Raw genomic sequence first — 14,658 nt, 5'->3', positions numbered from 1 at the left:
TATACCATTTATGTAAATATAATATACATTGGACAACAAGAAGTTATTATAGACATATTAATCCTCAACTGAAGTAATGTGCGTCTTAGACTTTCATGTACCTTGGGTAGGCATGATTTGACACCGTCCGGGGCTTAGACTGAAAAATAAAAAATAAATTCACTGATTATAGTGATGAAAACAGAGATAATAAATTCTAATCCCACAGAAAACGTATTATCACAGGAAACAGTCATTATCTGATTTCAGTGGAGGGTCCTTAGAGGAGGACCATCCTACTCAGTGATTTTCAGAAAAAATGTAATGTTAAAAGAGTTATCCTTTTTAGATAGAACTATACTAAATATATTCACGTCATCAAGTACCAGATTATAACACGCTGTTTTGCAGTGAAGGTCTACAGTAGTATCAATGACACACTCTAGAATAGCACAATAGTGTAGCCAGAGGAAAGCTATTCCCCACCCTCCTCTGGCTACATTAACTTCAATACAAAACCTAGGATGCTCGTAGGCCTTACCCGCTTCCATAGACCACAAGGTAATTATGACCACTTCCAGAGGACGTCCTCCAACCATTCAAAGCTTTAGCAATATGAACTGACATGTTGTCCATCCAATCATAGGATTAGGATCAGAAAACAAACCTAGTGTGGTGTATTGGGGTATTGCCACATATTTTGATAAAATATTGAATTTGGCCTTCTCTACTATAGCCCGTAGAAACGTATTGAATAACTCATTCATAAACGGGGGAAAAAACAGGCGAAAAATAAATCATCAATCATCTGGGTTTTTTAAGTGTCTGTCCTATATATAGGAGATATAAGAAAACTCGGGGAATATACAGTACCAGTCAATAGTTTGGACATGCCGACTCAGTCAAGGGCTTTTCTTTATTTTGTACTATTTTCTACATTGTAGAATACTAGTGAAGAAAATCAAAATTATGAAATGACACATATGGAGTGTTAAACAAATCAAAATATATTTTATATTTTAAATTCTTCAAGTAGCCACCCTTTGCTTTGATGACAACTTTACACACTCTTGGCATTCTCTCAACCAGCTTCGTGAGGAATGCTTTTCCAACAGTCTTGAAGGAATTTCCACATATGCTGAGCACTTGTTGGCTGCTTTTCCTTCACTCTGTGGTCCAACTCATCCCAAACCATCTCAATTAGGTTGAGGTTGGGTGATTGTGGAGGCCAGGTCATCTGATTCAGCACTCCATCACTCTCCTTCTTGGTCAAATAGACCTTACACAGCCTGGAAGTGTGTTTTGGGTCATTGTCCTGTTGAAAAACAAATGATAGTCCCACAAAGCTCAAACCAGATGGGATGGCATATCACTGCAGAATGCTGTGGTAGACATGCTGGTTAAGTGTGCATTGAATTCAAAATAAATCAGAGACGGTGTGGGAGTGCTTTGCTGGTGACACTATCACACCTCCTCCTCCATGCTTCACAGTGGGAACCAAACATGCAGAGATTATCCGTTCATCTACTCTGCGTCTCACAAAGACACGGCAGTTGGAACCAAAAATCTCAAATTTGCATTCATCAGACCAAAGGACAGATTTCCACTGCTCGTGTTTCTTGGCCCAAGCAAATCTCTTCTTATTATTGGTGTCCTTTAGTAGTGGTTTCTTTGAAGCAATTCGACCATGCAGGCCTGATTCACGTAGTCTCCTCTGAACAGCTGATGTTGAGATGTGTCGGTTACTTGAACTCTGTGAAGGATTTGTTTGGGCTGCAATCTGAACTTATACTCTGCAGCAGAGGTAACACTAGGGCTTCCTTTCCTGTGGCGGTACTCATGAAAGCCAGTTTCATCATAGCATTTGATGGTTTTTGCGACTGCACTTGAGGAAACTTGAAAAATTCTTGAAATGTTCCATATTGACTGCTCTTCATGTCTTGAAATAACGATGAACTGTCGTTTCTCTTTGCTTATTTGAGATGTTCTTGCCATAATATGGACTTTGTATTTTACCAAATAGGGCTATATTTTGTATACCACCCCTTCCTTGTCACAACACAACCGACTGGCTCAAATACATTAAGGAAAGAAATTCCACTAATTAACTTAACAAGGAACACCTGTTAATTAAAATGTATTCCATTTTGACGGCCTAGACAGAATGGCTATATAAGGAATGGAACATATAGGACCAAGGCCCTGCTACCATTATAACCTATACAGCTGTCAGATGTGCGTTAACAAGCAAGAACTGAGATGTAAAGATAATGGTGGAGAAAGGTCAAGAGGAGTTATTTTAGTATAGAGGGAGGGGATTCCATATGTAAAGTAAAGACATAATACTTTAAAGGCAGGGCTTGCTATGATTGTGATAAAGTCTAATTGAATCTACAAGTTCCCGTATCTGTGCAATTATTTGACTCAATGTTTTTCCACAACAGATGTTACTTAGATTGATGCACCAGTGGATCAATAGACTCTGAGGGGTTTAATTAGCTTCTTGATATGCCACACATGTCAGGTGGATGGATTATCTTGGCAAAGGAGAAACGCTCACTAACAGGGGTGTAATAAAAAAATACGCTTGGTAGCACTTTACCGTAATTTCCGGACTATAAGCCGCTACTTTTTTCCCACGCTTTGAACCTCTCGGTTTATACAATGACCCGGCTAATTTATGGATTTTTCCCGCTTTCACAAGATTCATGCCGCCAAAAAACTGAGCACCGTCACCTAATGTTACGTAAATCGAGCGCACTCAAACTTCCCATCATTCTGATTACAGTAGTCATTTTGTCACCCTCATCATGGCAAAGACACAGAGAAATGCATATGATGCAGCTTTCAAGTTGAAGGCGATCGATCTGGCTGTTGGAAAAGGAAATAGAGTTGCTGCACTGGAGCTTGGCCTTAATGAGTCGATGATAAGACGTTGGAAACAGCAGCGTGAGGAACTGACTCAGTGCAAAAAGACAACAAAAGCTTTCAGAGGGAAGAAAAGCAGATGGCCCGAACTAGAAAATGAGCTTGAAGACTGGGTCAACACACAGAGAGCAGACTGCCGAGGTGTTTCAACTGTGCAGATCCGACTGAAAGACAAAACAATCGCCACCGCAATGAAGTTTGAGGATTTTAGAGGTGGACCATCGTGGTGTCTAAGATTTATGAGACGTAAAGGCCTGTCCATCAGGGTACGGACGAGTCTGTGTCAGCAGCTCCCTCCCGACTACGAGGAAAAAGTATCAAACTTCCGCAAATTCACTGATGTAAAGATAGCGGAGCGTCCATTGTAACAAGCCGTGTTTTGTTTAAAAGCCTATTTATTTTTGTTACAAGCCGTCTTTCGTTTAAAGGCTGTGTAAAGTTCATTTGTTTCAATGTACCAGTAGGCACCGGCGGGTTATAGACATGTGCGGCTTATTTATGTACAAAATACATATATTTTTTTAATTCAGTGGGTGTGGTTTATATTCAGGTGCGCTTAATTGTCCAGAAATTACGGTACTTGAGACCAAGTGTCATAACACGTCACGACACAGTCATAACCATGCCATAGTTTGTCATAACAACTGACATAACTTGTCAAAACCTGTTAAAATATGGACATACCACTGTCATTCCACATATATTTAGACCTGTTGTGACATATATTGTTATTTTATGGTTTGATATGACTCCTACATAAGAGTGTCAAAACCCACAAAACCTACCACACATGGCAAATCATTCCATTACACCATAGCCTACGTGTCAACAGTATGTTTATGTTCTATACTTTTTATTTTATTTACCATATTAAAACATAATTGTAATTGCTCACACATTGATGTCAAACAAGTAAAGTATAGTGTATTTTCTACCAGTTTTTTCATAAAATGTATTTTCTACCAGTTTTTTAAAATATGATGAAAAAAAACATGACTGTAAAGAATTCATTACAACAATCAACAAAGCATTTAAGAAACAAACTTTCAAACAAAAGGAAACTTCTTGGCAGGGAACATTTTTAATTTGAGTGAATGTGGGTTTTGACACTCTTAGGCAGGTGTCATAACCAGCCATAAAATAATGCAATATATTTCCCTACAGGTGTAAATATATGGGCCATGACAGTGCTATGACCATATCATGGCAGGTTATGTCAGCTTGTAGCGGTATTTATTAGAGAGGGGTAAAGATACAGATTTTGTTCGGGCGCCAGGCAGGTATTAACCATGCCGAAAGGAAAAGAGTAGAATAGAGAGTACCACTACCAGACCACTGGTACCACTACCAGACCCACACACATCAGCAGAAGAGACTGCCTAGAGTGTAGCCTGTTTACCATATAGCCAGTGGAGAGAAAAGAGAATACACACCATATCACCTTTTCAGTTACTAGTCCAACGATCTAACCACTAGGCTACCCCGCAGCCCCAAGGTGGGTGGGTGTTCATAAGCACAACAAGGGCCTTAACAATGTCCACAATCTTCTTGGCCACATGTCATTAGTTCACCCCACCTCAATACAGTTCAAATAAAAATACACAACCTTTTAACTCAAATGTCCACCCAAATACTTCTGGCAGGGCAATAATAGTCCAGCTCTAATGAACTTCAAGGAGAAGTGCATTTGAAAAATAGAAAGTATGTTGCAGGGTAAAGCACTGGAACGATAGAGGGAAGAGAAAGAGAAAAAGAGAACAAGAGAGATCTTAGCTGTGGTTTCAGGCGTGGCGGTGTACTGTCTGACCGTCCGATGGTTTGTTGGTTTGTATGTCAAAGTACAGATGAAAGTATAACACATTGAACATGGAAATAAAAATAGATTATATTCTTACATTGAAAAAAGGTGCTCAAGAAATGATGCCTATCTTCGTCAATCCTTCATGGCGTTCTGCTGTTTTGCCTGCTAAACTGACTAAGACTCTCTATCTCTTTCTCTTTTTCTCTCTCTCACTCGCTCTGTCACTTTCTCACTCACTCTCACACACAGGCACAGACATGTGGGTTGACCACTTTTTACTTTCACTCTCGATTCTGCAAAATCAAGTGTGTCCTTCCCTGAAGCAAAGGCTGGGGGATAATGAAACAACTTTTTGCAGTATTTTGCATTACCTTTTGCATTATTATTTTTAGTTTAGTTTATTAATTTGACCATTTAAAAAAAACAAGCACACATTAAACTTGAAAAAGCCGTACATGCACATGAATAAAATCATCAAGGACAACACACAATGAAGTCTGGGACTTATTTCCATTGTGGTCCTCTTGAGACAAGATGGCTAGACAAGATCAAACACAGTATGGCAGTGAAATAATAAAAATAAAACAAAAACATAGAAGAAGAACATCTATCTCATCATTCCAGTTACATCATAGGGGTTATTCATATGTTTAGCCCTGAATCAACCTAGAAGGTCTATTTGTCATGTATGATGAGACATAAGTGGGACGCTGTCGTTTTTTGACGATTTTTTTAAAAACATCCAAAATGACCAGGGGCGCCCCCTTTTGGATGGGGTGCTCCCTACCCAACTGTGGACCCCTTGCAACCCCATAGGCATTAAAAAAAAAAACATTTTGAAAATGTGCTCTTGGTAACCCGTTTCAATCACCAGGCGCACGGCTGTCCATTTGCAAAATGCTTCAATGGGCATTTACCATCACGAATTTGACATGTGTCAGTTTATATTAGTTTGTATTAGTTTGTGTCAGTAGGGTAGAGAGAGGAAAAGGGGGGAGGGCGTATTTATGACTGTCATAAACCTACCCCCAGGCCAGCATCATGACAATACACACACATGCATACTGACTCCACACACACACATACACACACACACAAACACACACACACACACACACACTCTTCACATACATTGCTGCTACTCTTTTTATTTTATATCCTGATTGCCTAGTCACTTTTCTAAACAGGTAAATAATTCACCTCATGGAACAGCAGGGACTGTGAAGAGTCAAACAAACGTACAGACACATGCATACGCACACATTGTGATATTGTTGTAAAGTGGTATTAGACATTTTGAATTGTGGATATGTAGTGGTGTAATAATGACCTCCTTCCTATAGGCTGTCTCATCGTTGTCAGGGATCAGGCCTACCACTGTTGTGTCATCGGCAAACTTAATGATGGTGTTGAAGTCGTGCCTGATAGTGCAGTCATGAGTGGACGGGGAGTACAGGAGGGGACTGAGTACGCACCCTTGAAGGGCCCCCGTGTTGAGGATCAGCGAGACAGATGTGTTGTTACCTACAATTACAATCTGGGTGCGGCCCGTCAGGAAGTCCAGGATCCAGTTGCAGCGGAAGGTGTTTAGTCCCAGTGTCCTTAGCTTATTGATGAGCTTTGAGGTCACTATGGTGTTGAACCCGGAGCTGTAGTCAATGAATACCATTCTCACATAGGTGTTCCTTTTGTCCAGGTGCGAAAGGGGAGTGTGGAGTGCAATAGAGATTGCATCATCTGTGGATCTGTTAGTGCAGTATGCAAATTGGAGTGGGTTTAGGGTTTCTGGGATAATGGTGTTGATGTGAGCTATGACCAGCTTTTCAAAGCACTTCATGGCTACAGACGTGAGTGCTATTGGTCAGTAATCATTTAGGCAGGTTATTTTAGTGTTCTTGGGCACAGGGACTATGCTGGTCTGCTTAAAACATGTTGGTATTACAGACTTGGACATGAAGATGTTGAAAATGTCAGTGAAGACACTTGCCAGTTGGTCAGCGCATGCTCGCAGTACACATCCTGGTAATCCATCTGGTAATCTCTGCAGCCTTGTGAATGTTGATCTGTTTAAATATCTTTCCCACATCGGCTGTGGAGAGCGTGATCACACAGTCTTCCAAAAAACCTGGTGCTCTCATGCATATTTCAGTGTTATTTGCCTTCTAATGTTTTATTGAACCTGTATTTAACTAGGCAAGTCAGTAAAGAACATATTCTTACTTACAATGACAGCCTAGGAACAGTGAGTTAACTGCCTTGTTCAGGGGCAGAATTACAGATTTTTACATTGTCTGCTTGGGGATTCGATCTAGCAACGTTTCGGTTACTGGCCCAATGCTCTAACCACTACCTGCTCTAACCGCTACCTGCCGCCCCAGATTACAGGCAACCGAGGCCTTAGCGAGCATAGAAGTAGTTTAGCTTGTCTGGTAGGCTTGTGTCACTGGGCAGCACTTGGCTGTGCTTCCCTTTGTTGTCTGTAATGATTTTCAAGCCCTGCCACATCCGACAAGCGTCGGAGCCAGTGTAGTTCGATTCGATCTTAGTCCTTTATTGATGCTTTGCCTGTTTGATGGTTTGTCGGAGGGCATAGTGGGATTTCATATAAGCTTCCGGGGGATTTCATATAAGCTTTCTAGCCTTTAGCTCAGTGCGGCTGTTGCCTGTAATCCATGGCTTCTGGTTGGGGTATGTACGTCTCGTCACTGTGGGGACGACGTAATCGATGCACTTATTGATGAAGCCAATGACTGATGTAGTGTACTCCTCAATGCCATCGGAGGAATCACGGAATATATTCCAGTCTGTGCTAGCAAAACAGTCCTGTAGCTTAGCATCTGCTTCATCTGATCACTTTTTTATTGACAGAGTCAATAATGCTTCCTGCTTAATATTTTTCTTGTAAGCAGGAATCAGGAGGATAGAGTTCTGGTCAGATTTGCCAAATGGAGGGCAAGGGAGAGCTTTGTACTTGTCTCTGTGTGTGGAGTATAGGTGGTGTAAAAAATGCTTCCCCCTGGTTGCATGTTTAACATGCTGATAGAAATGAGGTAAAACTGATTTAAGTTTCCCTGCATTTAAGTTCACGGCCACTGGGAGCGCCGCCTCTGGATGAGTGTAATTCCTGTTAGTTTATTGCGGAATACAGCTCATTGAGGTTTTAGTGCCAGCGTCGGTCTGTGGTGGTATGTAGATAGCTATGAAGAATACAGATGGAAACTCTCTAGGTAGTGTGGTCTACAGTTTATCATGAGATACTCTACCTCAGGGGAGCAAAACCTTGAGACTTCCTTAGACATCTTGCTACTGTTTACATGTATGCATAGGCCCCCGCCCTGTGTCTTACCAGAGGCCGCTGTTCTGTCCTGCTGATGGAGTGTATAACCCGCCAGCTGTATATTCTTAATGTTGTCGGTCAGCCACAAGTTGGTGGAACATAAGATATTACAGTTTTTAATGTCTCGTTAGTAGGATATACGTGCTTTCAGTTTGTCCCATTTCTTTTCCAGCGATTGAACGTCAGCTAGCAGGATGGAAGGCAAGGACAGATTAGCCACTCGTCGCCTGATCCTCACAAGGCACCCAGATCTCTTTCCACAAAATGTATTTTTCCTTCTCAAGCGTATCACGGGGATCTGGGCATGGTTAGGTGTCTGTAGTATATTCCTCGCGTCCGACTCATTGAAGAAGAACTCCTCGTCCAATTTGAGTTGAGTAATCACAGTTATTTTCTGTCGTAAGAGATGGTAGCGGCAACATTATGTACAAAACAAGTTACGAACAATGCAAAAAAACGAACAAATTAGCATGGTTTAAGAGCCGATAAGACTGCCTCCCCTCCGGCGCCATCATCCAGCACTATACCACTGTATATATTAAATAGAACGTTTCTTCATTCTGTAGTTAAACAGATAAGATGAAAGGAAAAAAACATAAAATCATAGCCATGCAAATTCCATTGAGAAACATTGGCAGTTGAATGGCCTTACTGAAGAGCTCAGTCACTTTCAATGTGGCACTGTTATAGGATGACACCGTTCCAACAAGTCAGTTCGTAATTTAAGTGCTGTTATAGTGGAAACGTCTAGGAGCAACAACGGTTCAGCCGGGAAGTGGTAGGCCACACAAGCTCACAGCACTGGACCGCCGAGTGCTGAAGTGCGTAACGTGTAAAAGTAATCTGTCCTCGGTTGCAACACTCACTACACAGTTCCAATCTGCTGCTGGAAGCAACGTCACCACAAGAACTGTTCGTTGGGAGCTTCATGAAATGGGTTTCCATGGCAGAGTAGCCGCACACAAGCCTAAGATCACCTTTGCGCAATGCCAAGCGTCGGCTGGGGTGGTGTAAAGCTCACACCATTGGACTCTGGAGCAGTGGAAACGCTCTCTGGCTGTTTTTCATGGTTCGGGCATGCCCCTTAGTTCCAGTGAAGGGAAATCTTAATGCTACAGCATACAATGACATTCTAGATGATTCTGTGTTTCCAACTTTGTGGCAAAAGTTTGGGGAAGGCCCTTTCCTGTTTCAGTATGACAATGCCCCTGTGCACAAGTGGGGTTCAGAAATGGTTTGTCAAGATCGGTGTGGCTTCCAACTTGACTGGCCTGCACAAAGCTCTGACCTCAACCCCATCGAACACCTTTGGGATGAATTGGAACACCGACTGAGAGCCAGGTCTAATCGCCCAACATCAGTCCCTGACATCATTAATGCTCTTGTGGCTGAATGGAAGCAAGTCCCACCAACAATGTTCCAACAAAGCCTTCCCAGAAGAGTGGTGGCTGTTATCGGAGCAAAGGGGGACGAACTCCATATTAATGCCTATTATTTTGGAATGAGATGTTCGATGAGCAGGTGTCCACATACTTTTGGTCATGTAGTGTATGTATGTATACAGTATAACATGCTGATCCAAACATTTATCCTAGTGTTTATCATTATCCAGTAACTTCTACCCATAACCTTTACATTACTAATATTAAACATGAAGTCATTGTACTGTTGGGTTAGTTAAAGGTGCATATCAAATAGGCTGTGACAGAGAAGAGAAAATACATTGAGACAAAAAACCAAAACATTCTTTATGATTATCTAATTAGACTGCAAATCACCGAATGGCTGTGCACTTAGATATACTTTATCTTGATCAGGCAGTTGTTGTTGCTGCATTGGTGCTGCTGGGCAAATTCTCGTAGCACTTCTTCATCTCTTCATATTCCTCAGAGACATCTGCAAAGAAGCATTTTATTTTTATTTTATTTCACCTTTATTTAACCAGGTAGGCCAGTTGAGAACAAGTCTCAGTCTCCTTTGCAACTGCGACCTGGCCAAGATAAAGCAAAGCAGTTAGACACATACAACAACACAGAGTTACACATGGAATAAACAGACATACAATCAATAATACAGTAGAAAAATCTATATACAGCATGTGCAAATGAGGTAGGATAAGAGAGGTAAGGCAATAAATAGACCATGGTAGCAAAGTAATTACAATATAGCAATTAAACACTGGAATGGTATATGTGCAGAAGACGAATGTGCAAGTAGAGATACTGGGGTGCTTTTAAAAAAATACAGTATGGGGATGAGGTAGTTGGATGGGCTGTTTACAGATGGGCTATGTACAGGTGCAGTGATCTGAGAGCTGCTCTGACAGCTGGTGCTTAAAGCTAGTGAGGGAGATATGAGTCTCCAGCTTCAGTGATTTTTGCAGTTCGTTCCAGTCATTGGCAGCAGAGAACTTGAAGGAAAGGCGGCCATAGGAGGAATTGGCTTTGGGGGTGATCAGTGAGATATACCTGCTGGAGCGCGTGCTACAGATGGGTGCTGCTATGGTGACCAGTGAGCTGAGATAAGGTGGGGCTTTACATAGTAGAGACTTGTAGATGACCTGGAGCCAGTGGGTTTGGCGAAGAGTATGAAGCGAGGACCAGCCAACGAGAGTGTACAGGTTGCAGTGGTGGGTAGTATATGGGGCTTTGGTGACAAAATGGATGGCACTGTGATAGACTGCATCCAATTTGTTGAGTAGAGTGTTGGAGGCTATTTTATAAATTACATTGCCGAAGTTGAGGATAGGTAGGAATGTCAGTTTTACGAGGGTATGTTTGGCAGCATGAGTGAAGGATGCTTTGTTGCGAAATAGGAAGCCGATTCTAGATTTAATTTTGGATTGGAGATGCTTAATGTGAGTCTGGAAGAAGAGTTTACAGTCTAACCAGACACCTAGGTATTTGTAGTTGTCCACGTATTCTAAGTCAGAACCGTCCAGGGTAGTGATGTTGGACGGGCGGGCAGGTGCTGGCAGTGATCGGTTGAAGAGCATGCATTTAGTTTTACTTGCATTTAAGAGCAGTTGGAGGCCACGGAATGAGAGTTGTATGGCACTGAAGCTCGTCGGGAGGTTAGTTAACACAGTATCCAAAGAAGGGCCAGAAGTATACAGAATGGTGTCGTCTGCGTAAAGGTGGATCAGAGAATCACCAGCAGCAAGAGCGACAACATTGATGTATACAGAGAAGAGAGTCGGCCCAAGAATTGAACCCTGTGTGTGTGTTGAAACTATACTTTCAGTTCCTGTTGATACTACGTTTCAGTCTTACTTCTGCTAGCACATGGTAGATATAGGAGGAAGAAACTAACTAACTGCAAATAACAATAAGCTGAACTCCGCCTAGCAGAGACATCTTTCTATTAGCAACTACTAATTATGAGCTTATATGGTATTCAAGTTAAGGGACATCACCCTGGGCGGGGTGATCCTCAGTAGGGGATAAAAAGGGAAAACATCATATTTTGTACTGAGTGTCTAGCTTGCAAATTACTGTAAGTGTATACTCCAGGTTGCAATCTTTATTAAACAAACTAACCTCTAATCAAAGAAGTGTCCTGTGGTCAAACACCTCCCTCTGCAACTGGATCCTAAACTTCCTGACGGGCCAACCACAGGTGGTAAGGGTAGGTAACAACACTCCCGCCACGCTGATCCTCAACACGGGGGCCCTTTAGGAGTGCTTGCTCAGTCCCCTCCTGTACTCCCTGTTCACTCATGACTGCATGGCCAGGCATCAAGTTTGCTGATGACACAACAGCAGTAGGCCTGATCACCTACAAAGACGAGACAGCCTATAGGGACGAGGTCAGAGACCTGGCCGTGTGGTGCCAGGACAACAACTTCTCCCTCAACATGATCACGACAAAGGAGATGCTTGTGGACTACAGGAAAATTGAGGACCGAGCACACCCCCATTCTCATCGATGGGGCTGTAGTGGAGCAGGTTGAGAGCTTCAAGTTCCTTGGTGTCCACATCAACAACAAACTATCATGGTCCAAACACACCAAGACAGTCTTGAAGAGGGCACGAGAAAACCTATTCCTCTTCAGGAGACTTAAAAGATTTGGCATGGGTCCTCAGATCCTCAAAAAGTTCTACAGCTGCACCATCAAGAGCTGGTTGCATCACTGCTTGGTACGGCAACTGCTCTGCCTCCAACCGCAAGGCTCTACAGAGGGTAGTGGCACTACAGAGGCACTACAGAGGGTAGTGCGTACAGCCCAGTACATCACCGGGTCCAAGCTTCCTGGACCTCTATACCAGGCAGTGTCAGAAGAAGGCCCTAAAAATGGTCAAAGACTCCAGCTACACTAGTCATAGACTGTTCTCTCTGTTACCGCACAGCAAGCGGTACCGGAGCGTCAAGTCTAGTTCCAAAAGACTTCTTAATAGCTTCTACCCCCAAGCCATAAGAATCCTGAACAGCTAATCAAATGGCTACCTAGACTATTTGCATTGTCCCCCCCCCCCCCTATTTTACACTGCTGCTACTCTCTGTTTATCTATGCGTAGTCACTTTAACTCTACCGACATGTACAGATAACTTGTAGTTTTTCATGTTGTTTGTCTGTCATTTTTGTAATGACTTGGTGCTGCCTATCTTGGCCAAGACGCTCTTGAAAAATAGATTTTAAATCTCAATGAGCCCTTCCTGGTTAAATAAAGGTTATATAAAATAAATAAATAAATAAATAAAACATTTCACTGTACAACACCTGTTGTATTCGGCACAAATGACAAATAAAGTTTGATTTGATTTAGTATATTCCTCACCGTGAAAACAGTTGATGGAACTGGAAAACTGGTCATTTAACTAATAATCATCGGTAGTGATTGGCGACACCATTCTATGTAAATACTTCATGGCCAAATCAACTAAAATCCACTGAAATCAACTCAATATTCAGTTTGACCTTACTTAAAGGTGATTTGGCCATTTTAAAAGGTTTGTTTGTCTTACTCATCCTGCTACTAATTCAAGCTAATTTAATTCCTGCTGCCACTTATTTGAAGTAAAAACGAACTTGCAAATCTCTTACATTACTTTTCCTTATCTCATTTGCAGTAATGTTAGCATTTAATTATCACCTTACAAGATCTGAATAAAACCCATTTACCCCCAATTAATATCATTTATTTTAATACTGCTACTTATTTAAAGCCATTTCAGGCATTTCTAAGCAGTTTCAGAAACCTATTTCATGAGGAAATTGAAATGACCAATTAATTGTCTTTCCTGTAAATGAGCCCACATTGATCAACTAAGAGTTTACCGTGAAATGTTGGTAAACAAAAATATGCTGATACTTACCACATAAAGGCAAAATTCTACAAATGTATTCTGTGCTATTGACTCACCTCTCTACAGCAAACAAACACACTGAACAATGTATGTGGTGTTGGGTAAAGGAGTACAGCAGGATGGGTGTTGCTGTTCTTTGACTTGTTCTGACTGGTTTTCATATTCAAGCTACAAAAAAACACCTCAGTGTGGTAGTTAACCCTAATTTCCCCTCTATAAAATATAATGACCTTGCTCAGTATATTACTGTGATTGAACAATTGTGCTTAAACTAATTTAAACTAATACAAAATCCTGTCATATAATAACTTTGGCTTTATTCAGCTACATAATTTCTTGGCTGTAACATGATCATGTAAAAAATGTAATGTTTCTGTATCTGTAAATCTGTATCTGTAATTAGTGTATCTATTCTAAATACACGGGTAATAAGAAGTTCTGACGGGCAGATGTGGAAATTAGTGCAGAAACTTTGGAGGCCACTTTCTCAAGTTTAAGTATGCAGTTAGTTATGTATTAACATTCAGAGGGATAAATTCCACAGACAAATGTTGAAATACAGGAGAAGATAAACATGGAACTGGACATGAAGTTATGAGGATGTAGAAGTGAACATCGTTTTTACAAACACAATATAATAACACACTTTTCATAACTTAACAAGAAGAAGAGAACCTTTGGGATCAACATTTTCAATACAGTGTTTATTTCCAGTCTTGTGAAATGTTGAGCATGGACAACATTTCCCTTAACAACAGTTGCAAACATACAGTACCTACTGTAAGAAATATAATAACAAAGAAACAAGTGGTTTCAAGTAAAGAGTCACATCCTAATGTATGTACTAATCAGTCACACCTCACCTTTAAACTCTGTCAAAGCAAAATACAGTAGACCAAAACACTGTTTTTACAATCATGTTGGAATAATGGAGCACCTACTGTGTGGGGAGCACCAGTTTAGGCTAGTTCTCTGTCACAACTGAATTCAACATTATTTGGTTGGGTTTATTTGTTCATAAAAAGTGTGAATTTATCTAAAGAATCTAAGGTCCAGGCACTGAGGTGGGTTTTAATATTAAATGTCATTATTAACTGGGCGTAGAGCATATTAAAAAACATAAAAGTGAAATTCACAGTGGATAGAAAATGAATCTAACTGGAATTAATCGACCTCCTCATTCTGAGACCACACCTAAGCACAGTTGTCTATTTAAATACTTGTCTTTTCACAGACTTAAACCCTTTTGAAGGCTTTATGCAGAAACACAGGTGTTTTTGAATGATTCCCCATTCAAGAGCATTGG

At 41.2% G+C, this 14,658-nt stretch overlaps 1 protein-coding gene across 1 annotated transcript in view; it reads right to left on the bottom strand.

The window, feature by feature from the left end:
- LOC110513998 (nuclear GTPase SLIP-GC-like) overlaps positions 1-4,945 on the bottom strand; it is a 36,593-nt gene extending 31,648 nt beyond the window's left edge. The window contains exons 1-2 of the mRNA XM_036939064.1: positions 4,803-4,945; positions 102-139 (exon numbers count right to left, since the gene is read on the bottom strand). Of these exons, the coding sequence (XP_036794959.1) occupies positions 102-114 (13 nt within the window). The 5' untranslated portion in view covers positions 115-139; positions 4,803-4,945. The remainder of the gene's footprint in view (positions 1-101; positions 140-4,802) is intronic.
- Between the last annotated feature and the right edge of the window lie 9,713 nt (positions 4,946-14,658).

This window comes from Oncorhynchus mykiss, chromosome 12 (assembly GCF_013265735.2).
Source record: "Oncorhynchus mykiss isolate Arlee chromosome 12, USDA_OmykA_1.1, whole genome shotgun sequence".
NCBI classification, from domain to species: domain Eukaryota; kingdom Metazoa; phylum Chordata; class Actinopteri; order Salmoniformes; family Salmonidae; genus Oncorhynchus; species Oncorhynchus mykiss.
The sequence above is the reverse complement of the archived record's forward strand: the minus strand, read 5'-3'. Positions and strand labels throughout refer to the sequence as shown.